General features: G+C 41.4%; 1 protein-coding gene across 5 annotated transcripts in view; it reads left to right on the top strand.

Annotated features, from left to right (window-relative positions):
• Positions 1 to 246: 246 nt before the first annotated feature.
• The window catches only part of AGBL3 (AGBL carboxypeptidase 3), a 36,819-nt gene continuing 10,612 nt past the window's right edge, over positions 247 to 26,453 (top strand). For 2 of the 5 annotated variants that reach the window (XM_088651991.1, XM_035128513.3), the window contains exons 1-16: positions 247 to 502; positions 4,123 to 4,227; positions 5,069 to 5,129; positions 7,815 to 8,000; positions 11,438 to 11,545; positions 12,904 to 13,051; positions 13,993 to 14,775; positions 16,262 to 16,427; positions 16,845 to 16,971; positions 17,989 to 18,089; positions 18,231 to 18,310; positions 18,482 to 18,530; positions 20,311 to 20,409; positions 22,802 to 22,870; positions 24,535 to 24,648; positions 25,596 to 25,721. In XM_088651991.1, coding sequence (XP_088508117.1) covers positions 4,162 to 4,227; positions 5,069 to 5,129; positions 7,815 to 8,000; positions 11,438 to 11,545; positions 12,904 to 13,051; positions 13,993 to 14,775; positions 16,262 to 16,427; positions 16,845 to 16,971; positions 17,989 to 18,089; positions 18,231 to 18,310; positions 18,482 to 18,530; positions 20,311 to 20,409; positions 22,802 to 22,870; positions 24,535 to 24,648; positions 25,596 to 25,721 — 2,283 coding nt within the window. In that variant the 5' untranslated portion in view covers positions 247 to 502; positions 4,123 to 4,161. The remainder of the gene's footprint in view (positions 503 to 4,122; positions 4,228 to 5,068; positions 5,130 to 7,814; positions 8,001 to 11,437; positions 11,546 to 12,903; positions 13,052 to 13,992; positions 14,776 to 16,261; positions 16,428 to 16,844; positions 16,972 to 17,988; positions 18,090 to 18,230; positions 18,311 to 18,481; positions 18,531 to 20,310; positions 20,410 to 22,801; positions 22,871 to 24,534; positions 24,649 to 25,595; positions 25,722 to 26,453) is intronic. The other 3 variants (XM_088651990.1, XM_088651993.1, XM_088651992.1) reach the window with 3 other exon arrangements.

Genomic DNA, 26,453 nt, shown 5'->3' with positions numbered 1-26,453 from the left:
TCATCCATTCCCTTGTGAGGTTCCTGCACCTTGAACGAAAGGGGAAGAAATCCAACAGGTGGGGCTTTTCCGCAGAGTTGGCGGAACCTCACCTGTTGAGTTTCTTCCACTCACACGACAGTGATAGGAACGGGGAGGCAGTCAGAGAGCAGATCTAAATAGAGGAAGGGGATGGTGGGACCAGCAGCCCCGGAGGAACTGCTCTCGGCGGCGGGGGGGAACGGGGGTCCGGCCACAGTTCCACCCAGGAACCGAGCGGTTCGCAGTTGCCGTGGCAACGTCTTTTCTCGGCCTCCTCCGCTCGGAGCAGCAGCCCCGGCGCCATCACTGGCCCGAAGAGGCTGCCGAGGCCACGCCCTCGCTGTGCGGCGGTTTGACTTGGCGGCTGGGCTTTTCCGCCAAGGGCGGGGTTGAGGTTTAGCCATGCGGGGTTAGGGATTTCCCGGCTCCTTCCCACCCCACCCCCGAACCCGGGAATCAGCATTCACACGTTAATTCAAAGGTGAGGGAGGAGCGGGCATGAATGGTGTGCGGGCAACAGAAGGGCGTCTGTGGCACTGAAAGGCGTGTAGGCAGAAATGGGCGGCGGCGGCGGCGGGGGGGGGAAACCAGGTGCAGCTCTCCAGGGACGTGGGAATAGGTGCCTCATGGCCCCTGACACGTATGTTTGTGACATTTACCTAGCCTTGTTGCTCTGGCAGGGGGGCTGGTGTTTATAATGGGATAGGTGTTCCTCATACCCACCGTTTGTTTGTTTTTTGTTTTTTTGTGTTTCTCTTTTGCAGCGTCCACATGACGTTGTTGGCATCAAAATGCCAGCCTGTTATTCCTTCCCATTTAATCCAGGCCTACTTTTTTCCCCTGAGGAAAATCCTATACAGTGCGTCCTTTGTTTTTAAACAACTTGTTGCCAATCTGTTTGCCATACCTCAGTGACCCATTTTCAGTATTAAGCCCCTGTCTGGAAGCACCCAAGCTTGGCAGTTCAGGGTAAATTCAGTGGTGCAGTTATATAATTTTACCTAGTTTCTGGCTATAATGGTGAGTTTGGGGGGCGGGGCGGGGAGGTTTGGCAGGAGGGGGGGGGGGAGTTGATAAAGCATATTATTACTTTACTAACTTCAAAATATGGTTATCCAGTACAGTACTACTGCTGTATTTGGGGGCACTTCTCATTCTGTTAAATAGTGCCCTGGAATTAATGCCCCAGATGATATCACTGGGCAAACCTTTGCACTGGGGCTGGAGGTGGGGGAAACATTGCCCAGTAACTGCTGGGCAACTTTCCAAGGCCCATATGCAAGTGGTTGGTGGGGCCAGAGGCCTTTTTTATCATCTATCCAGACAGGCAAAAATGCTGAGGTTGTAAAGCGGGGCCTGGGGAGAATTTATAGACTGGAGGGCCAGTATTGGCCCCTGGGCCTATAGTTCCCAAACACAGCTTTGTGTATGTGTTTGTGTGCATTGTGGGTACTGGAGTACATTATGGGTACTTACATAGTGCATTTGAGGCGAGGTCCAGCTTTCTACCCATGCATGGGACTTGTCAGTATGCTAGTTTGCCTCCATGCATTCCTCCTTAACAGAAAATAACTGTTAAACCTTTATCAAATGTCTGAAATAGCATTTTAATGGGAATGCTGACCGTGTCTTACAGCCTGAGGGCTGAGAAAAACTGTGATTGCTGAAATTCTTCCTAGAATATGCCTCTCATTCCAGAATATTTCTTTTCTACAGTACTCTGAAATAAAGGCCAAAACTCTAGAAGCATCCCTCACTTTGAAATTTTGAGTGGTACCTGGTCGTAGCTGAATAAATAATAAGTGCACAGAATGAGTGTGTGCTGAAACTCTTCATCCTTTGCTTTTACAGTCATCCTTATCACATATGACCTTTACTGGTAACACTATTGATTTACTTTTGCCTAGCAAAACAAGAAAGTGTTTGTGGTGCTCCTTGACTGCTTATTGGTAGATTAAGGGCAACATAGGTTCTTGCTGTCTGTTAATATTTCTTTTCCTTCTTCCCATCCTTTGTTTTTACAGCTGTTACGATTTCCTCAAGTGGGTTCTGGGGATCGGAAATTGTTTCCCATTTTTAATAGTTCTGTATTATACAGACAGGGCACAAGGATATGCAAGCTTTATTGCCCCTTTTCATTCTGGTCAGGGAGGCTGTGAAGATGATACATCTCAGCAAAATGTTTGATTTTCAAAGTGATACATTTCCTACATTACTAAGGAAAATAAATCTTAACACACAGCAAAACCACATACTATGTTGTCCATAATCTGCCAGTAAGCAGAGAAGGTAGCATCAGACACATACAATTGTTTTGCAGAAATAGATCAATAGGTACTTATTGTCAATAATCAGCTCATGAGTAGAATCAGTTAACAACTAGAATTCAAAACTTATGGAGTAATTCAGTGTGTCTTCATAACATGTTACACTGTCTTTTGCTCACGACAAAAAATTACATTGCTTCATCAGTAATGGCCCCCCACTCCACACGTAAACTGCCTGGCAGAGGGCACAGATGGCTCTTTGCCTTTGACAGAATTTGTGCAGTTGATATGCACCGTGAAAGCAACGTTTCCCTCTCTTCGGTGTCCTATATCAGCCCAGTATATTGTTGCTGTTCCCTTAGCATTATTCAAGACCTTTGCTTTCAACATTGAAAATGAGTGGCCTATGTCTGTGAAATCTGAGAAAACTGACATAGGACTGTAGGAAACTGCCTTATACCAAGTCAGATTGTTGGCACATCTATTCTAGCTTAATATTATCTACACACTGATTGACAGAGTCTCTTCAGATTTTCAGATGGGGTATTTCCCATTCTTATGGCGATGCCGGCAATTTAGTCTGTAATCTTTTGCATATAAGGCAGATGCTGTACCACTGAGCTTTCCAAAAGGATGGGAAGAAAGTCCATTGTCTTCATTCTGTGATTTTTCTCTCTTATGGTAAATAATGATGCAGTGTTTCATCATGAAAGACCAGCAATGGTTTGAGGTCTTATCCTCACTACATTTTTGTGGCAATAACATGGACTCTAGTCCACTAAAGCTTATGCCATAATAAATTTGTAAGTCTTTAAAGTGCCACAAAACTATCGGTTGGCTTTGGTGGAAGAGACTTAACACATTTATCCCTCTGAGAATTAAAAGCTGTTATCGTATCAATGGCTACCCACAGTTATTTTTTAGGGATCTGCAGAAAAGATTAAATGGGAGAATGAAGATGTCAGAATCAAAGTCCCACTTACCGGTATAATACTTCCAAAGCAATCAGCAGCATTTTCTATGTGGAACATTGCTCTTGAGTCTGCTTATTTTTGGCTGCCTGCAGCAACGTTACTTGTGTCAAAATGACTGACAATGGAAACAACAACCTCACTATAGGGGTTGATCAAGAATAAACTGCCAGGAAGATATATAGTAATGTTGTTTTCACCAGCTTCTCAGAATCTGTGTAGTTGGTGCGCAGCCATGCTCAGGGGCTCTTGTGCCATCCAAGAAGGCCTGAGACTGTTGTTTTTGATACACATCCTACATAGCATCAAAAAGCAAGGGCAAATTATAATTGTAACACTGCATAGTGAAATTATAATAAACATAATCTGGAGATGTATGCTTTGTTCAGTTATAAACCTATTGGGTGATGCATAGGGCAGTAATAGAACTCACACATCCTATACTTAAAATATTTTGGCCACCTCATGAGAAGAGAAGAATCCTTGGAAAAGACCCTGATGTTGGGAAAGATTGAGGGCACTAGGAGAAGGGGACGACAGAGGACAAGATGGTTGGACAGTGTTCTCGAAGCTACGAACATGAGTTTGACCAAACTACGGGAGGCAGTGCAAGACAGGAGTGCCTGGCGTGCTATGGTCCATGGGGTCACGAAGAGTCGGACACGACTAAACAACAACATACTTAAAATGGAAAAATGCCTCTAGGTTGGAAAAGTGTTATTTCATAATATAATAAATACTAGTTGGTCAAAATGATTGGTGCCATGGATACTGGGGTTCTATTGCATCCTTTTTGTTTGTGACAAGAGCTGTAATCAAAGTTGCTATAGAGTTCAAACAGTTGATTTTTATGTGTTTTACAGACTGTGGAAGAAAAATAAAAGGCCTGGTTTCAGGAGATTATGTCCGAAGATTCAGATAAGGACAAGCAGCACATAGAACAAATAACCAGTGATGATTACAATTCGGTATGCTCAGTCTTCGGTTTTTTATTCTAGAATATATTATCTATTTCTTGTAATGTTTTATTCATTAAAGAAAATTTAGTTTGCCATCCCAGAATGGGAATATCTTATGTCTGTGCATGCCAGAGGAAACATGGTCTAGCTGGTGTGCTGTGGTGGTTAGAGTGTTGGACCTAGGAGCCCAGGGTTTGAATTCCAATATAGCCATGGTGGCCTTGGGCCAGTCATTGTCTCAGCCTAATGTACCTCACAGTGTTGTTGTGAAGATAAAATAGAGAGAGGGAAACCATGTACTTCATTCCAAGCATTGATTTCCACCACTGACTACTAAGGAGCATTTATAATAATTCTGGCCCTGTTAATCCTCTCACATGTTTCCAAATTCACAGCAGGATATTATGCAATGAGCAGTTAACATAATTCATTGGACTCATGCACAACAGATTCAACAGAAGTTTAGAAATCTATACAGACTTTGGGGATGGGGAAAAACGAACTCATTTATCTGACTTACAAGGGAGGCATTGCTTACATCTTTGCTCACAATCCAACAATTCTTGATATACTGTTTATTAAACTGTTTATTTAAGGTCTCTAATGGTGTGTCTATTTTTCATATTTTAAAGCCTGCAATCTGTTCTCTTTCATGATACCCTCTTGGTTTCATCTCACTGTAGTACTGTACAAAGTTAGCAAAAATAAACAATTCAATTATTTCTTTATTTAGAATCATAATGGTCACTGTTATTGAGCGCACAGTGCCGCATTTCAGATATTTTTGTCCACTTTCCGTGTGCAAGAAACACGTGACCTTACTTTCTGCTGTTTTTTTCTGTTTTTTTAGGACGAAGATCCCTTTAACCCATTTTTAAGAGAAGATCTTGAGCAGTGTGCCTTTTTTGCAGGTCTGAATATCGTTGTTCATTGTCAAACTAGTGAACTGAAATGCATTTGGGTAAGGGTAGGGAAGGATTAGTGGCTAGGTGGAACATAGCAAAGTTCTGGCATGCATAGTGTTGCAAAAAACGTCTAAAGAAATCATGTTCAGTGTCAGACATGAGGATAAATGAGGCTCCTTACGGGGTCCCGGTCGTGGGATCACATTCATCCAGTGCTTTACCAGCTTAAAGAAAACATCTCTAGATCCTTTAGATCTATCCAATTATCGCCCGGTTTCGAATCTTCCGTACCTGGGTAAGATAATTGAGAGAGCGGTTGCTGAACAGCTTGGTAGGTTTCTGGATGAAACACTGGCTCTAGATCCATTTCAGTCCGGCTTTCGCCCTGGTCATGGGACCGAGACAGCTCTGGTCGCCTTAACAGATGATCTCCGTAGACAGCTGGATCGAGGTGGGTCGGGACTGCTGATTCTTTTAGATTTGTCAGCAGCCTTCGATATGGTCGATCACGAACTTTTAGACCACCGCCTTGCCGACGTGGGGATTCAGGGCACAGTCCAACAATGGCTGCGTTCCTTTATCTCAGGTCGGGGACAGAGGGTGGCGCTAGGGAGGGAGTTGTCGCCGCGGCACTCCTTGGTGTGTGGAGTCCCGCAAGGCGCAATCCTTTCCCTGATGCTTTTTAATATCTTTATGCGCCCCCTTGCCCAGATTGTCCGGATTTTTGGGCTGGGTTGTCATCAATATGCTGATGACACCCAGATCTATCTGTTGATGGACGGCCGCCCTGCCTCGGCCCCGGACACACAGACCAGGTGTTTGGAAGCTGTGGCTGGATGGCTGCGTGGGAGCTGACTGAAGCTAAATCCTTCAAAGACAGAGGTCCTCTGGCTGGGTCAGGACGACATGGGGTTGGGGGGCCAACTCCCATCTCTTGCAGGGGCTCAATTAGTGTCAATTCTGTCAAGAGTTTGGGTGTAACCTTCGACACCTCCCTTTCCATGGAGGCGCAGGTTGCAGCCACAGCAAAGGTGGCATTTTTCCATCTCCGCCGTATCAAGCAGTTGGTCCCTTACCTCTCTCGCCCTGATCTGGCCACAGTGATCCATGTGATGGTCACCTCCAGGCTTGATTATTGTAACTCGCTCTACGCGGGGCTGCCCTTGAAGCTGACCCAGAAACTCCAGCGGGTGCAGAATGCTGCGGCGAGGCTCCTTACGGGGTCCCGGCCGCGGGATCACATTCATCCAGTGCTTTACCAGCTGCACTGGCTCCCGGTGGAGTACAGGATCAGGTTTAAGGTGCTGGTTTTGACCTTTAAAGCCCTATGCGGCTTGGGACCCTCGTACCTACGGGACCGCCTCTCCTGGTATGCCCCGCGGAGGACCTTAAGGTCCACAAACAACAATATTCTGGAGATCCCGAGCCATAAGGTGGCTAGATTGGCCTCTACTAGGGCCAGGGCCTTTTCAGTATTGGCCCCAACTTGGTGGAGCGCTCTTTCACAGGAGACCAGGGCCCTGCGGGATTTGTCATCTTTCTGCAGGGCCTGCAAGACAGAGCTGTTCCGCCTGGCCTTTGGGTTGGACTTAGTCTGACCCCCTGTGTTTTCCTCCCTCATGGCTTGGATTTATGGACTACTTAAAATGAGGCTGCATTTTAAATTTTAATACTGTATTTTAATCTGTATTTTAATTAATTGCTTTTTATGTTTTATTGTAATTTTATTGGTGTGAGCCGCCCTGAGCCCGGTTTTGACTGGGGAGGGCGGGGTATAAATAAAAATTTATTATTATTATTATTCGCTGTCAAAATACAGTAGGTGGTATAATATCAATATTTATATGTGGCAATAATATTTTTGTGATCTGTACAGGCGACTCCCTGCTTATGCAGTGAAATGTGCATAAGTGGAAGCCCCCTTGAGAGTACTCATGGCTTGCGATGAGACCCTCCCCAAAGCCTGACAAGGATGTCATCTTTGGGCTCTGGAGAAGGTCTCCTCATGAGCCAGGAAGTCTTTCCAGTTCTTTCTACACTGCTGGGTTGCTGGCGCTGTGTGTGTGCAGTTGTGTGCAAGTAGATCACACACAAGTGGGGAATTGTCTGTGATGTGATGACGGCATGAGGAGAGTTCCTTGAAGCTGGAGGCATAAAGTAGCCACCCTAAAAAGGGTATGTGCTAATAGAAATGAAGAAATAATAGCACTTGCAAAACGTAACAAAACCACACACCCAAGTGTTTTGAAAGCAAATTCTGCATTTTCTTCCTTAAACAAATTTGATAAGGGTGGCCTGGACCAGTTTATAAATTACTATAAAAACACAGTTGCTACTTCTGCAATGTTGTGTTCTTATACAGATTGATATTTTGTTGTTTTTAATGCCCAGCAGCTGCAAATGAGCTTTGTTTTAATGATCTTGTTATTTTATACCTTGTTTGTGGTTATTTGTATATGCTTGCTTTATTGTTGCTTCTTCATGTTCTATAAGATAGAAGGTCTAGGCTTCTTTTGGAGGAAAGGCAGTTCATACATACAGTAAAAAAATAAATACAGCACAGGAATCATGTCAGATAGGCAGATGAGATTATTCTTTTCAATTGTATCAGACAACTTGGCTGTCTAATTTAAGTTATCCAAGGCCAAATGAGTCAATGCCTTCTCGCCTCCCCCCCCTCTAATCTTATAGATTCTTTTTATGATCAACTTTTGCCACGGACCACACAGATTTTATTGGAATATAACTCGGGGAAATGGGTGCCACGACTTCGTGAACCACGAGATTTATATGGCCTGTCTCCTGCAGCTGGACACCTGAATCTAGTACGCTGGCCCCATGAGTATGAAGTTATCAGAGAGAAAATTGAGCATATTGGTAAATGATATTAAAAGTGTGTTCTGATGTGATAGTTTTGTAGCTAGTTATTAAAACAATATTTTCCTAAATTATAATTTATATAGTAAAGCATTTTATAATCCTTGCTGCAGTCAGTTAAAATTTTGAAAACCTTATATTGAAGGAAGTATATTGGAATACATACAGTATTACTTTGAATGTTGAAAGGAAAGGACAACAGAACCTAAACAGCCTCATAAACGAATGTGCCCTTAACTTTCATATAAAGAAAGCCACACACCCTTAATTAACAGTATCATTCAACCCTTTAGTTTCATTAGTTGGATGAGAATAGGATTGAGACTATATGCATAGGATCCAACTGTAATGTTTAGTAATAGAAGAGCCCTGATGGTTCAGACCAAAGACATATCTAGTTCAGCATCCTGGTTCCCCTGGATAGTTGCCAATAAAGTCTGCAGTGCAGTAACATTTGACTTCTAAACTTACTTACGATTTCCCCTTTGTATACAAATCGCCTACTTTTTAAAGAAAAGTCAACAGGGTCAACCCTCTTCAGAACACTTGTGGGTTATTTAATATGTCAACAAAAGAAGCTCAGCTAGAAGGTCTACTGTTATTGAGAAGTTACTGAAATGCAAGCTTGGGGTGTAGAACAAATGCAAAAGGAGATGTAGAACTGGAGGAGCACATGGCTAAAAACATTAAGAGCAAAAATTAAATACATTTGAAGCAAGAAATCAAATAGGAGCCAGTATGTTGAATGACAGGAGAGTTTAAAGGTAGGAGAATAAATAGATTTCACAACAACAGAATGAAGCCTGTGCATCTGACTTCACAATGAAACATGTAGGGTACAGATCAGTGCTTCTGAGCTTTTTCAGGAAGATGTCTGAGGAACTGAGGCAGATGGTGATAATAAGATATTAAGTTATGGGTCTTATTTGCACATTTTAAAAAATTATCAAATCCCCAGTTCTGCATGGTACCCATCCATGAATTTCTCAAGAATTCAAATGTGAAAATGCTGAGCTTTTAACGAAAGTACATTACTCAGCCCTAAATTGACCTCAATACCAGCCCAGCCTTTAGTCTTGTTTTAAAGATAAGTAACAAAAGCTGGGGAATTGTTATGACAGTAATTTACGGTAATCTGATGTTACGTTTTCAATTCCACTTGGTTTTTCCAATTGGATAGTAGTGGTTATTTCATTATGATACAACTGGATTATTTGTGTAATGGGAATTATGCTTTATGAGTTGAACCTTACTCTGTCATAGAAATGATCAGTGGAGATCAGTTGTCTTAAAAATCATGTGCTTATGTAGCTAATAACAGAGGCCCCTTCAAAATCTTAATTAAGTCACTATTTGTAACCACTATTTGTAATGTTGTTGTTTGTTGTCCCTTTCAACCCAATTTCTAAATAACTTTAGCTCCTATGCTTTATTATCACAAGGCTGCATTAGCCAAAGGGTTCTGCTGTCATTTACTAGATAAGTTAAAATGTGTATAAATATGCCAGCAACGAATATAAAGCTGAGGCTCCCAAAACCATAAATATTATTTTGTACTCACATCAAATTTTAGCTCTTTGGCACCATATTTTCCAACTGTAAAGTAGAAACCAAATGTAATTTTCATATAAGTTGACATCTGTTAACTCTCAGCAACAGTTAGGATCAGATTGCTGTTCGTTTATAATCCAACATGTGAAGATGTATTAACTTAAAGCATTGATATTTCCATAATAGGACAATTCTGAATGCCTGCTACAAAATGAAAATGAAATGTTATCATAAAGATACAGAGATAGTCTTAAGAAATTAAGGTCTATCACATATGAAAAGATAATATGTGTAATTGTCTATCATATCCTGTCTGCTTTGGTGAAGCTTCGTTCATTTCAGTGGGGATTTCAAGTTGAATCATTTTATGCAAAATAAAAAAATTCCTTCAGTAGCACCTTAAAGACCAACTAAGTTTTTATTTTGGTATGAGCTTTCGTGTGCATGCACACTTCTTCAGATACCAAAGGTATCTGAAGAAGTGTGCATGCACACGAAAGCTCATACCAAAATAAAAACTTAGTTGGTCTTTAAGGTGCTACTGAAGGAATTTTTTTATTTTACTTCGATCCAGACCAACACGGCTACCTACCTGTAACCATTTTATGCAAGTTTTTCTTGTTCCAAAGTTTGTGGTCTCATACTGACACCTTCTGGAAAAAGCATCCTTCTGCTCTTGAAAAATAATTTCATGAGGAAATGCTTGAAAAACCTTGGAGGTATTCATAGAACACAATGAATCTGTGAACTAGACCAGAGTAATCCTTACCTGTGACACATGAAGAGTGTATAGTTCTTATTCTTGAATAATGTTTCCTTTAATGTGAACAAAATGATCCTTTCTTAGTTCAGGGCCTCCTAAAGGTACATTATACTAAAGCAAAGTATTGTATCTATACAGCACACGTACACACCCAACTACAGTGTATAACTAAAGTATCTGGGATTTAAAGAAATACACTTGACCAGCCAGTCACATACACCAGTGGTTGTTTTAATGAGGTATTTTCATTAAAGAATGAGGTCAATTCTTTGTAAAGCATCCTGAAGATGAATGGTGCTTTTAGTATTAATAATAAGCATGTACACATATTAATATACAACAATGTGTTTTACACAGTAATATGTCTGTGAGAGGGGAATTATTGGTTTGTAAATGTTTTTGTTTTATTATGTATTTTGTGTTCTCGTTTTGTATTTTTATGTTATGAACTACCCTGTGATCTTCAGGTGAAGGGCAGTATAATGAACAACAACAACAATATAGCAGATGTTTTGTTTCACATTTTCATCAAAACAGTGCCCATTGCCAAAAGGAGATGCTGATGTTCAATTTTTAAGTTGTCTTGTGAGTTTCTCTCTTTGGCAGTGAGGAACTCTTGTAGTAACAACAGCAAATGTAAACTTGTACGCATTGCTTCTTTGGATCACAGCCACTATGTTGACAACATACGTGCATCTGCTATAGAAATTATGTATATGATGTAATAGAGAACAAGGAACTGTCCAGATTTCAGTGGTGCAGGGTAATGATTTCATTATAGATAAGGCTGAAGGTTCTTCTCATAGGCTACAAATGAATCTTGTTAACTTCTGGGGTGTCTATCTTTTTTGTTTCATCAAGATTTTATTGTCCATGGCATTTACTTCTTGATCATGAAATAGGAGATGACAGATTATCAGCATTTCCATTTATAAAATAGTTGAAATGTATCTTAGCAATTGAAGCCAGCCACAAAGGGATTTTTAAGGCAACACTTCCTTACTGTTTAACAATGCATAAACATAAAGCTAATTTCGTGATTTTTGGTTGCATGACAAACACAATGAATGTTTTGAATTAACAGCTATAATTACATGTTAATTTATTTATTTTGTATTTCCAGAGTGGGTTCCCCCTCAGCCGGAGCCACTATACAGTCCAACATGTCTGGGGATTGAGCCTCTTTGCACAGACCCCAGAGAGGGTGCTGTGGTGTATCTAGCAGATGGAGGTCTGAGTACATTTTATTACTGAGTGCATAATACTTGAAGCATGACCATGTCCATGATATTAAATGGTTTTCAATAGAAAAAATACATGCACATGTGTTGAAATATAATGGCAGACAGTGGTTGTTACTGAACAATTAACAGGCTATTACCGTATCCTAAAGATAATATCACGGGCAACTAGTTGCATATACTTTCTGGTGGCCCTGGATGACAAAAGGCTCATTTTGTATGTATAAGAAACTTAGTTATCAATCTGGGGCTACACCGAGCATCAAAATGAAGATACAAATACGCAGTTAAGTGTGAATGTGCGTTTGTTTAAGCTACACGCATGTATAGTCTGCAGCTGCATGCAGATCTGGTTTTTTGAATCGGGAAGATTAACATGGGAGCAAGTCCTATTGAATTCAGCAGAATTCACGTTCATTGACATAATGAGTGTAACTGTCCTCGCTCCATCCCTCAATTCGGGATTCCAGAAATCCCGAAAGCTTTATTAAAGAGATCCGTACACAATCTCCGCATCAGCTCAAGATACAGGTTACAAGGTTAAAAGGCACATCAACAGAGTAGGATACATGGCTAGAAATAAGTAAAGACATTGTTCCAAAACATGTTGTGCACCTTCCACTCTGGAGCTCATATTCATGTAGTTTCCCTCCCAAGCAAGAAGACTGAGCTTGCAGGTATGTGCTCCTGTGGGGATGGATCTGTTTGTGCTTGCACTGTCAGTGGCATGCTCTTGGCAATGGAACTTCAGTCCAGGCCTCCAATCTAGTTGGCTCCATTCATTGACTGGCCAGCTCCTCTATTATTGTGGGAACCTTAACTCTCAGAAAGCAGGAAGGGGTTCCCCATCCCATTCCAGAACATCTGATAGCCCCAGAGCAGGGTCCCCCTCCACATCATTGCTTGAGCTTTCCCCAACCCCTTTCTCAGGCTTTTCATCTGACTGATTACCACCCCATCCCACTTGGTGGCATGGGGCCCGTGACAGTAGCTGATATTTTGAGGCAAAACTATTATTATGTAACACATATGAAAGTTAGTGTAAGCATTAAGAAAGCACTGCAGGATTGAACAAAGGCAGTGACACCTGCTATATACAGAGGCTGTATTCAGATGGTGGATATTGAAACCCAATAGCTACCATTTTAAACAGCTGTATATGATGCTGAATGCTTTTTGACCAAGTTTTAGTTTTGAAATTCCTAAGGGAAATCAAGCAATTCTGCAGTGGCACCAGGACACTCCCAAGTGGGTAGCCTCTGAGTGACCCCTCCCTTCTTGCACAGAATATTTTTCTAATAGTAATTCACAACTGAATAATAATTGTATATTTTGCTTCTCTCATTAGCTGATAAAGAGTCCAGCTTTATGTATTCTCGAATAGGGGGGAGCTTCCCCTCAAAGCACGTGCTTCCTCAATCCTGGGATGACTGGGACAATACTTTGATCTTTGAAGCACGATTTGAAAGTGGCAATCTGCAAAAGGTGGTCAAAATGTAGGTTGCTTACCATTTCCCTTTGATTTGCAGGAGTAGTTGCTGGTTTCTGTCTGCATTTGTTCTGGTGTTAAAGGGTGATATCCAACTACTATATTCCGGCGTATAAGACGACTGGGCGTATAAGACGACCCCCAACTTTTCCAGTTAAAATATAGAGTTTGGGATATACTCACCATATGAATAAAATGACCCGGAGTATAAGACGACTCCCGACTTTTGAGAAGATTTTCCTGGGTTAAAAAGTAGTCTTATACGCAGGAATATACTGTAAGTAATTACTTGAAGTAGACACATTGAAAACAGTAGGTTGACTACTTAGACTGAGTATGGATATCACCTGTACTCTTGTTTTTGGCAGACCTGGATTAATAGTTTAGAAAACTTGAAATGCAGATATCCATATACACTTGCAGAACAGTTTGTATTGGCTTATTAGAATCCCAGAATCACACAAAGAGGACTAATTTCTGACCACTCAGCACTTATACAAAATATACCGGTAGACAGTCAGGAGCACAAAAACACTCCAAATGTAATTATATGTGAATTGGTATGTACAGTATCATATGTGAATCAAAATAAAGCAGTAAGATAAAACAGCTACTGAACATAATTGTAAAATACAATATATATATATTGAAAGACATAAGAGAATATAACTTTACTGCTCATTCAAGACATCTGAGAATTTGATCTAAGCTCACCATAAAGATCATGTGGACTATTTTTAAAATACAAATATGTGCATGAACAAGTTCCTTACAAGCTTATTATAAGCAACAAAATCTACAGACATTTTTTGTGAAAGAAATTTGGGTTTAAAAAGATACATTTGAAATAGGAGTTAAAGGAGCAGCATATATCATGTTTCATAACTGTGCCTGAATGCCCAGCAGTATATTTTATACTAAAATACTTTTCTCCTTTTCCCATGCCAGTAGTGATTTTGAGTACCAGCTGACACTACGCACTGATCTCTACACAAATAAGCACACCCAGTGGTACTACTTCCAGGTCACCAACACCCAAGCAGGAATGCCCTACCGTTTCACCATTGTCAACTTCACCAAGCCAACAAGTTTGTATAATCGTGGTATGCGTCCGTTGCTGTATTCAGAAGCAGAAGCAAAGATCCACCAAGTGGGGTGGCAAAGGACAGGAGATGAAATCAAGTATTATAAAAACAATTTCGGCCAAGGTGGGCGCCAGTATTTTTCCCTGACATGGACGTTCCAGTTCCCGCATGATAGGGACACCTGCTATTTTGCCCACTGCTATCCTTACACTTACAGTAACCTGCAAGACTACCTAGCAACCGTTGTTAGAGACCCAAGGCGGTCCAAGTTCTGCAAGGTCCGCATCTTGTGCCATTCTCTGGCTAGGAACATAGTCTATGTTCTAACCATCACTAACCCCTTGCAAGATTTTCAGGAGGAAAAACGCAAGGCAGCGGTGATTTTGACTGCCAGGGTGCACCCAGGTGAAACGAATAGTTCCTGGGTGATGAAGGGCTTTCTGGATTACATTCTAGGGGATTCAAAGAATGCCCAGTTGCTTCGGGACACTTTTGTTTTTAAGGTGGTACCAATGCTGAATCCAGATGGCGTTATTGTAGGTAATTACCGCTGCTCTTTAGCAGGCAGGGACTTAAACCGCAACTATAAATCGGATCTCAAGGAATCATTCCCTCCCATCTGGTATACCCGCAGCATGATCAAAAGGTAAAAAGGTAACACCATCCCTCTTCTGTGTCCAGTATCACCACTCTTAGTTCATTATTAGACCAATATTTATTAATATGTAATGTGTATTCATCTGGTTGCATTGAACTTATTTTTTGTTCCAATTTTGTTGAAATTTTAGGTACATCTAAATACTGTTTTAATACTTTCCCTGACTGGCATGTATAAGGCCTCCAGGAAAATCATGAGTTAACGGCAGGTTTGCCTGGGTCTTAATTTGGACCATCTGTTTTGGGCTCAGATCTGGAAGTTAGCTTTGGGAAGTAGCATTTTCTTGAAGGCCTCCTACACACTAACCAAGTAAATGAAACTTGTTAGTCATTGTGAGTGTGTGTTCTGGTGGGCATGCAGGAGGCCTCCTCCACCCTGGCTTAGTACAGATGGCACTAGTCGATGATACTTAAGAACTATCTGTTTTATGTATTATTGGGTTTTTTTTCTTTTGCTGGTCTATGACCATAATAAATATATTATTCTAAGATGGGATGGCCCTAGTCATCACTGGTTTTTGAATGTTTTAAATTACGGTACCTATATTTAATGGTCTTTTACTGGTCTTTTTAGCTTTGAAGTTTTATTATGATAAAGCAGAACAAATATTTTATTAAATTTTATTAAATATAAAATGAAATAAAAATAAATCATCTTAGTCTTTGGGGGTTTGGTCCTTCCAGTTTAAACCATGCCTTTTGCAGAGGTGTTGGTTTTTTCCTGCCTGTATGTGTGTGTTTGGTTTTTTCTACAGTCTCTCTCTTTTTCTCTGTCTTTCAACAATGGTTGGAACTTGAGAGGGACTGAGGAATTGGCTGTATAATTCTAACTTATTCATATGCTCCTTCCTTCCTTCCTTCCTTCCTTCCTTCCTTCCTTCCTTCCTTCCTTCCTTCCTTCCTTTTTTCCTGGTGATGGGTTTAATGCATTGTTTCCATGGAAGACTCCTGCAAAGCCACTGGAAGGGAATATTCACAGTGAAGTAACCAGTATTCCATTTTAACGAACGTAGAATGGAAAGACCAATCTCTGGAGAAGAAAGGGAATTCCCCTATACCAATAAAGGGGACTGTTTTCCTCAACAAAGCTCTTTAATCTTCTGTTAACTGTGTTTTTCACATAATGACAGCAACTTATGTGATAGTTCTGTTTTTTAAACATTTGTCACATGTTGGCTGCAATGGAAAAAGCATTTTAATATTGTGCATCTAGTATCTGTCATAGGAAAGGCAGTAATGGCCTAATAGGTGCAACTCAGCTCTTATTGGACTCAAGGGAAAAGGTCCACTGACACTAATGCAGCTAACCAATGCCCTAGTGCAGGTTGTTCCAGTAGAAAAACAATCCCTCAAGCAATGATCATCTTTAATACCTTTAAGATATTTCCTACAATTACTATCACAACCCAAAAAATCAAGATGTCTGATTTGCAGAAACCAAAGCTGCTCTTATTTAACTTTCTACCTTGTTACAGAATGATGGGAGAGCGCAATGTTCTCCTATATTGTGACCTTCATGGTCATAGCAGGAAAGAGAATGTCTTCATGTATGGCTGTGAAAAACGAGATCATCAAGAAGAAGGGGCAGGCTTACGTCAGCGCGTTTTTCCTTTCATTATGAGCAAACGTTGTCCCGATAAAGTAAGCTGACATTTAACATTAATATGTAAGAAATCATCTCTTTCGGTACATTAAAAATTTGCTAAATCACTTGACAGTTTTCCAAGTTGTTTCATTGTAAGAAGCTGGTGCTTTAAAAATATGGGATTATATTGTGATAGTTGTTAAACATACTAGGAGCTTCCTTAGTGAGTCCCTTTAGGAGCATGCACCATGACATGAAGTTATATCATGCATTTCCTTCTGCCTCTGCCCTCTACCCCACATCTGTAACAGCCTATAAGAGGATATGAATGACTTGACAATGTGATATCACCAGTAAACCAAACTATGTGCTGAGGAAGACTGTGGCATGGGGAGGCCATTTCTGGGCACAGCTGTATAGTTTTGGCCTCGTTGCAAAAGCGCGGTAGTAATTCCACTTCTCTCTTTGTTAAGTTCTCGTTCCAAGATTGCAATTTCAAGATACAAAAAGCTAGAGAAGGGACAGGTCGAATAGTGATGTGGAAGATGGGCATCAGCAACAGCTATACCTTAGAAGTTACTTTCTGTGGGTCTAAATTGGGTAAGGCAAATAAAGTTTTTCTCCAGAATATATATTTAAAGCATTCAAAGAAGTCTCATGTCTTGTAGCTGCAGATTCTTTAAGAGATAATGTGAGCTTATTGTGTTTGACATAAATACTACATAGGAAGATATGTTGAAATGTTAACATTGTAGGTATATATTAAAATTGCATTTGGCCCAAGAGATAGTGGTTGTGGGTACCAAATGTAACAATTACAGGGAGTAAATGACTATAGAAGGGATTTTGGCTAATGAGTTTAAAACAGAGTTTATACTGAAAACAGAGTTTATTACCTGAAAGTTAAGCTGTATTTACACAGCAGACTAGTTTAACTGTGATTCCCTCTTTGGGTATTGTAGTTATTTGAAGTTGGGTAGCTAAGGAATCTCTAACACAGAATTCTCACACTTTCACAACTTTGAAGCTGTGGTTGTTGAACTGATATCAAATATTTATCTACCTTATACTGTAGATGTGTCCTTGTGAAGGAATCGGACTATTTAATATAAAAAAGCAATCTTTTATATAGTTTTGTGTGGAAATTATTGGTGTTAATTTGCTTCCTACTGTCAACCTTAGATGGCAGATAAATACTTTGGGAGATGGTAGAAAATAATGAGGAAAAGTGTGAATTTGAGGCAGATTAATCTGCAATGGAGTTAAGGCAGGAGAGTACTTGTTTGGTTTATCTGGATTGGGTTATTTTAAAAAAGGTAGCTGAAGGTTATAATTGGAAAGCAAAGGGTATAATTGTAAAGGCAAAGGAATGGAGGTTCTCAAAAGGAGCTATGGGAAGGAGTTTGGGAATATGGAATGTGAAAAGCCATTTGATGAACTTTTGAAAGTAAAAGGTTTAAAATAAATATAAAATGTTTTGCTAACAAAAAAGTGTTATTGGGTTGGTAGCAGTCCAAATTAAAATGTGGAATTCCATCAGTGGAATTAAAATAATTGCTGGTATTGAATAGGACAGTTATTTCTTCACTGGTGACTGGTCGTCCCCCCTTTTTCCAGGCAGTAGAAATGGTACCCACTTTAGTACCAAAGATCTAGAATCCATAGGACACCATTTCTGTGAGTCACTGTTGGACTTCTGCAATAAAAAGAAGAGTAAGGTAATGCAAATAAACATTTCTTGCAGCAGTAATATCTGCAGCAATTATGTACTTATAGGAATACAGTCAAAGTATTTATTATTATTTGGAAGTAGTGAGGCACTAAATTTTATTGTTAACTTAGTGTGTCTTCTTCCTTAGTATAACGAGTGCCTGAATGAATTGGAGGAAATGCGAAAACAGGGTGTTCTATCTGCCTCTGTCAATGACAGAGATTCCAGGTAAAATGACCTCTTCTAACAATTGTTTTATTTCTAGCTTGTTATTGAGGAAATCAGTGCCATGCTTTCCAGATGTGTTTGCTGAGCAGATAATTGATTTGTTGTGCAGACAAATTCTAGAAATCCATACTCTTGTAAATGAAAATAAGCATAATTATTTTTCTTTTACAGCTCTGACAGTTCAGACTCCAATGAGGTTACCGTTAAACTAGAAGCCCAGGTATGATATACATCACCATCAAAAATTAAGCTTCAGTAAGATTTTACTTGAAATTAATTTCCTTGAAATGTAATATAATGATATACAGAACAGTATATTGATGTTTAGTTGCAATGTGTCAAAATAATATAGACACACCAAGTTTTTATTCATAAGAAATATACTGGAAAACAAAAAGAAACAACTAGCAGTGCTTGTTTTATAATGTAGAACACAACTACTTTATAATATCAATTTGAATGGCAGATTTAGAATTCTTCATACTATCGGGAACACGCTTCTCAATATTAACTGACATATCAACTATTCTTCTGTAAATTGTATCTTCAGACAATGGAATTTTCACAGTCAAGGCACAGGCAGGCTTAATTGATTTTCCTGCTTGTTGTACGTGGGTTTGTCTGTTGAGCAATCCATTCTGTCACTTGGTAAGATATAATTTGCATCTTATCTGAGACTTTTACTCATTTTTTGAAATGTGTTCGCTAGTATTTCTGCTGTTCCAAAAGCCTTTCAAAATATTGAACCTTTTTGTTTTGCCAGATTTCCGTGTTTTTGACAGCAGACGTCTTGTCATCTTGTTTGGGGCTATGTTGGAATTGGAAAGCTTCTTGCCACAGATCAAACACATAGGCTGAGGGACCTTTTCATCTCCAGCCCATGTGAAACTGAGACTCAGAGATAGATATCCACATATTGCTGACAAACGTGGATCACTAAGATTGTTTTCAGTATCACTTGATGCACTTATGCTCATTTTGAAAAGACGGCTATCCATATTCTGCAAAAAAAAATTTTTTTTTGATACTGTACTGTATACTACACTACACTGAAATGTTTAACTATTTCTTGGATTGTTCTTGAATCTTTCCTTCACACTTGCCATCCTTTCCTGCCAGAACCTCTGCTTTAGGGAGTCTTCCTCAACCAGACACAGCAGACCACAATATTGTTATTGTGAGTAGCAAGTGGTGGCACCTAGTTTTGCTCTACTTGTCTCCCTGCACAGCAAGATCAGTTCTGTCTTCTGAGAGGCCCAGCTCCAATCATCACTGAGGGAGGGGGGATGAGACAAGAAGCAACTGGCTGGGCACAAGCTTTGCTTCCCTCTCCCAGGACTTATAGCATGCACTTCATGTTAGCTGGGAACATTTGAAAGGTGCAGAATAGGTGGGGCTGAACAAGACATACAAACTGTGAGTGATAAATCAGAAATCAAATGTGGAGAACATATGCTCAAAGAGGGAAAGATGTCATGCTAAATAGTCGTTTCATTTAGGGGGAAACTAAGCATTTCAAGAAATATTAGTTTGGTGCTACTGACAAAAATAGAAACCTCAAAATAATAGTCTTCATCTCTATCGATAACATCTGATACAATTTACCCCAACCCTTGGCTGACATTGTTACACTGTGTTTCCACCCCAGTCCAGTCATTGGGGTGCATTGATGTGGAGGAGGGTGAAGAGATGCACATTATATTTTCAGGAAATCGGGATGAATTGTGTTAGATTTTATTGAGGAGAATTTGGAATGTGAAATGGGGGCATGTCTGCCATTTTTGGCAGCAGCGCAGTGTTTCTTGCAACATCTAGTTGCTACTGAAGGAATTTTTTTATTTTGCAACATCTAGTTGTTCCCTTAAATCCTTTTGAGTTACTAAGATCTAAGAATAAATTTTAAAGGCTAAATAAAGAAAAAAATACAATGTAGATAACTGTAATCCTATTAAACCCAGATATACATTTAAATTTGTTTGTTTGTTTGTTTTGCTTGTTAGGCAAAACCAAGAAAGAAGTATCTGAAAATCAAGAAAGAAAGGAGTGCCTTTCTGGTATCATCAGGAAGAAGATTTTCTAAACATCCCCATGAATCAATTGTAAAGCATTATTATTATAAGTATTAGTATTATTAGTATTATTATTAGCACTAGATATTAACGAGATTAGTAGGGTTGCCATATTTTGAAGAGCAAAAAAGACACACACAGACAAGCGCCCCCCTTTTTTTTGTTACTTCCCCCGCCCCGCACATCCAGTGGCCCTTATGCTTTGTGACCCCCAACACTCCTCCTGCCCACCCACAAGGGGCCGCAGGCTTTTGTTATTGTGCATCACAACCCAAGCAAAGCAGTCAGAGGTTTCTCAAACTCTTCTCAACCCATACACCCAACACCCTCCTCCTGGGTCTCGCCCAGGCAGCTGTCAGAGGAGGAGAGCTGGCAGGGAGAGAGGGAGGGAGGCCAGGCAGTGAAGGCACATGGCAAGTCCAGCAGCCATGCTGAGGAGATGCACTGAGCGCCCCCTCACACAAACAAACCGCAAGCAAGGGAGCATGTGCGCCTTCTTTCTGCCCCCCCATCTCCTGAGATGCCGTTGGCACCACCTGGCACCTCGTGCACCTCCTTCACTGCTGATCCTTCCTCTCCCATAGCTGCCAAGTCTCCCGTTTTCCCCGGGAAACCCCCATTTTTACTTACCTTTTCCCGGTGGTCCCCTGTATCACTTCGTCTCCCGTTTTTCTCCATTATTTTCTCCTGCCGGCGGCCATTTTTTTCTGATTTGCCCTTCTATGGGCACAAAAAATGGCCAGCGGCGGCTTCAAAAGTCGCATCTACGCATGACCGGAAGTGCGTAGATGCGACTTCCGGTGTCAGCGGCGGCCATTTTGGTGCCCATAGATGGGCAGGGCGACACCGGAAGTTGCGTCGACGCACTTCCGGTCATGCATAGAAGCTACTTTTGAAGCCGGCGGTGGCCATTTTTGGTGCCCATAGAAGGGCAAAGCGACACCGGAAGTTACATCGACGCAACTTCCGGTGTCACACGGCTGCCGTTCCCGGATTCTGCAGTCCGGGACTTGGAAGGTAAGCTCTCCCTCTCCCTCTCCTCACAAACCCAGTTCGCGCCTCAGCGCTGCCCATCAATGGCTGAGGTGTGTGAGGGAGGAGGCCCGGCTGGCCAAGTCCTCTTTTCATCCCAACCAACCATGTTGGAAAAGGCCAGGAATGCCATGTCCATCTAAACAAAAAAAACCTCAGACATTTTGCTTAATTTTAAAAATCCTCCCAGACAGCCATTTTAAGCCTAAAAAGTAGGACATATCTCGAAAAATCCAAACATATAGCAACCCTAGGTACCGTATTTTTCACTCCATAAGACACACTTTCCCCCCTTCTAAAACGTAAGGGGAAATGTCTGTGCATCTTATGGAGCGAATGCATGGTCCCTGGAGCGGAATTGCCCAGGGGCGAAAAGCAGATTGTGATTTTTAATTTTTTTATTTTTAGAAAGAGCTAAAGGTTGACAAGAGGGAAAGAGAACCCCCTCAGCAGCTGATTGCAAGAGATCGGGAGGGAGATAAGAGAAGCTAACTCCCTTCCCGGCCCCATCCCCTTGCCCAGGTCTCCACTGTTGTGTTTCCCCAGTGACATGTGACTGGCTGATTAGTTTATCTGTCTGGAAACTGTAGAAATGGCTCGCTTTCCTTTCCTAAAGAAGCTGCAGAACTGTGAGTTGAACTCCATAAAAACAGGATTTTCCCCTTTGCAAAAAAGCTGCACAGCTGTGAGCTGATCCTCAAAAAAATGGAGCTTCCCCCCTTTGCAAAAAAGCTGCACAACTGTGAGCTGATCCCCCCAAAAACAGGGCTTTTCCCATTTGCAAAAGAAGCTGCACAACTGTGAGCTGATCCCCCCCAAAACGGGGCTTTTCCCATTTGCAAAAGAAGCTGCACAACTTTGAGCTGATGCTCAAAAAACCAGGGCTTTCCCCCTTTCCTCCTCTAAAAATTAGGTGCATCTTTTGGTCAGGTGCGTCTTTTGGAGTGAAAAATGTGGTATTTCTATATAATTTATAACACTGACAGGTAATCAGAAGAATCACTGTGCAATTTATTGTTTAAGAATATATTGTTGGCCTGGCAAATGCACCAATGTCATGAAGATAAACCAGGATTTTGTCACCTAAGAATTGTTACTTGACCTTCAGGATTCTATCCATCATAAGACCAGGAACAGACCTTATTCTTCACTTCTTAGATCCATCACAATAAAGTTATAAACTGAACTAGGAAGATCCAGTACTTATTTGAGTAGACTGGTGCAGTTCAGAAAAGGTGTCTTCAGTACAACACTTTCTTTTGTGGAAATAGAAGGAAAGTGCATATTGAAAATTCCAGAAATATTATGAAGAGTATTTTGTTTACTTTTGCATCATTTTAAGTATAATGGTTTCTCTTATAAATACAGTAATCCCTTTCTTCCTGTTTAGAATGGAACCAAAAAATCAGAAGAATCTTCCCACAGAATTTCCAAGAGCCATGAACAATTTATTAAAAATGTAAGGATTTCTATGTATTGTGAAAGATCTGTTGTCCTTTTGTGGTCAGAATAGGGTTATACAGTATACAGCACAATAGTTAACTGACAGGTATCTGATGAAGTGTGCATGCACATGAAAGCTCATACCAAAATAAAAACTTAGTTGGTCTTTAAGGTGCTACTGAAGGAATTTTTTTTATTTTGTTAGCAAACATTAGTTAGTCAAATATCCTGCTTATATGAATTCTCTGGTATACCCATATGAATGTATTTGAAATGTTTGATATTTTTAGTAGCTGTTTATAATTGCTCTTTTCCTCAAGTATTCAGAAAAGTGAAAGTTTATACTTTGGATAAGTATAAACTTCTTCTTTTTTTTAAAGGCTTTTTGCAGTACTGTTACAGTTGTTACTACTACTAACTGAAATATAGTTACTCACCAAATCAGCAAGGGAGATACTAATCTGTATTAGTATCATTAAGGATGTAGTTGCACATCTCTTTCACGTTTCTGAGCTGGGCCTATTGAACTGTTCAATGCTTTTGATGCATGTACCCACCCATCTGTGTCCACTAGCTGCTGTACACAATTAGAGTTGAATAAGGACCAATTGCTGTGAACATTCAGAATAAGCCTGTGTATGTCATACATGAAGCATGCCAAAGTTTATGTTTCAGGGGCGTACCCAGGATCAAAATTAGGGGGGGGCAAGGGGCGGGGGCAAGGGGCGGGAGGGGAGGGGCCACAGTGGGAATATGGGCGGGGCTGCGTGGCCTGTGTCCTCCCAGCTCTTCTGAGGAGGCAGCCCCAGGCTCTTGTTCCCGGCGCGAAGCTCCAGAGGCGCGCGGGGAACGCAAGCCTGGGGCTGCCTCCTCCGCACCTCCCAGGTCTTCCGAGGAGGCGGCCCCAAGCTCCCGTTCCCGGCGCGAAGCTCCAGAGGTGCGCGGGGAACGCGAGCCTGTGGCTGCCTCCTCCACTTACACTCCCCGCTCCCGCTTAGCGCTCCTCCGCTTACGCTCCCCTCGCGCCTCTGGAGCTTTGCGCTGGGAGCCGGAGCCTGGGGCTGCCACGCTGCGCCCCTTAGCCTTTTGCTTCTGGGGGGGGCAATTGCCCCCTCCTGCCCCCCTGCCCACGGCACTGGTCGCCCCTCTGGGCAGCTCGCCCCATCCCCCGGGTGCGCTGTTTCCCTCCGTCTCTTACGTTTACACCCCACCGCTTTTGCAGCTCGATAGTGGGAGGGGGAGAGGAGAAAGTGCGATGGGTTATGGAAAGGGGAAAGGGGGGAGGGCTGGTCTGTTTCTTTCTGGCTGGGGCCGCGCACCCCACTTTTTGCATTGAGATTTCTTTCTTTTTAGCTTGGGGGGGGGCGGGCAGCTGGCTTCTAGAGTAGGGCAGCTGCCCTAACTTGCCCCGTGGTGGGTACGCCCTTGTTATGTTTAGCTTTTTTTAGGGATCTGCCAAAGTTGTTCAGCTTTTTTTTTGAAGAGATCGTCCCCTAAAGTTGTTGAGCTTAATGGGGGTGGCAGGCTTCTGCTGGGGGGGAGGCAGAACCTCAATTGAGTACTTTCAATGCTTTTCAGTAATTTTTGTGCCCCCCATTGGCTACACCCATGCCAGGGTATTAGTTCTTCCCATGTAAATGAAGTGACTGGTAATTAGTACATGTTTCTCTTTCTCCACAGACCCAGGTTTTTCAGAATCTGAAACCAATGAAGCTGCAAAACATGCAAAAGGAAAAATATGAAATTACCAAGCAGACTGTAGAATCTTTCCCCCGAACACCCAATGCTAAAAAGGTTTGGCTGGCCCATTAATAGAATAATTTTCCAGATAACCAGAAAATGCATATTGATTTATGTTAATGACAACGAAAAGCAGAGTTTGATTTTGACATTAGGAAAAGCTAAAATGATGCTGTGTTCTGTTGTTAAAGGGATATCTGACAATGTAATATACCGCTTAAAATAATATGTGTGCTTTGCAATTTATTTATTTATTTATTTTTAATCACTGAAATAGAACAGCATTATGGAACCCACTCTAGTTAAAAGAATCATAGTTCCTTTTACTTTGTACAACAGTGCTTGGACAACAGACTTTAAGGTCACCTGCTGTTTCTTTATCTCCTGAGAAGTTGTTAACATCAAAGGTCCTTTACCTTTGTTTTAAGACTTTCAGTAGAAGTGATGAAAAAAACCTTTGTAGCTTATTCAGAGCAATCAATGAAATAAATTGAGCGATTATTTCTTTAACTTTTAGCAGACAGGTATTCTGTTTTACAGAAATGTATTTTAAAGTATTAATTTTGAGTCACTAACCCCTGGAATGAGGGACGTGGGTGGCACTGTGGGTTAAACCACAGAGCCTAGGGCTTGCCAATCGGAAGGTCAGCAGTCAAATCCCTGTGATGGGGTGAGCTCCCATTGTTCGGTCCCAGCTCCTGCCAAACTAGCAGTTCAAAAGCACGTCAAAGTGTAAGTAGATAAATAGGTACTGTTCCTGCGGGAAGGTAAATGGCGTTTCTGTGTGCTGCTCTGGTTCGCCTGAAGCAGCTTAGTCATGCTGGCCACATGACCCGGAAGCTGTACGCCGGCTCCCTCGGCCAATAAAGTGAGATGAGCACTGCAACCCCAGAGTCGTCCACGACTGGACCTAATGGTCAGGGGTCCCTTTACCCTTTAACTTTACCTTTGCCTGCATCACTGCCGGAGTGTCCCCAGACAAAAAGTTTCTGCCTTTCTAGGAATGCTCTGAGCACTTTTGGGAATGTGCTAAGGAGGAAAATGGGAAGCTGCCATACAGAGGTTGGGTCAGCACCAACACCTCCTTCCACTCCAGTCTGAAAGGAAGACGGAGGAGACATTTTGAGGTAAGCAGAAATGGTGTTGCATGGAAGGACCCATTACTGGCTCTGTGGTTGCAAATTGCAGCTAGCAAGTTGTCATGCAAAGTCCTTCTAATGCTTGCTTGCTCTCTCAACTTTATCTCCACATCTGCATTACAGCAATAATTTGCTTTGCTCAGTTGATGTTTTGAAGAGCTGTTCCCAGTTGTGTGCTTAATACAGTATTAGCCTGATGGTGCAAGGCAACTCATCGTATCTATAGAGCAGTGATCTAGAAAGGGCTGGAGCTATTTTATTAGGAAACCTCTACTTTAGGCAAGTGATGGCTAACCTGTGGCTCTCAGTATGTTGTTGGACTCCACATTCATTCATTCTAGTCAGTGTTGCCAGAAGTGAGGGATGATGGGAGTTGTAGTCCAGCAACATCTGGAGGCCAAAGGTTAGCAACCCCAGTTTAGTCAAAACAGATGCATGAGTAATTTTTGCTCTCGGACTATGATATTATTCAGTAAGATTGTATGGTATAATGTTACCATTTTAACTTGTTAATGGTGGTTGGCTAAAAATAAAAACAAATGCATTCAATAGGGCTTTCACATCATTATTTGACCTCACATACTATGTGGATATTGCTTAGAAACATTGGCTGTGTTGCCTACAGTATGGGGAATGTCTTTTCTGTAAGCTCCAGCCATTCAGTAAGCCAGAGTTCACCACATTCCTGCCAGTTTCACAGTGTATACGCCTTAAAGGTGG

This window comes from Zootoca vivipara, chromosome 9 (assembly GCF_965207765.1).
Source record: "Zootoca vivipara chromosome 9, rZooViv2.hap1.1, whole genome shotgun sequence".
Classification (NCBI taxonomy): domain Eukaryota; kingdom Metazoa; phylum Chordata; class Lepidosauria; order Squamata; family Lacertidae; genus Zootoca; species Zootoca vivipara.
This window is presented reverse-complemented; position numbering and strand designations above follow the sequence as displayed.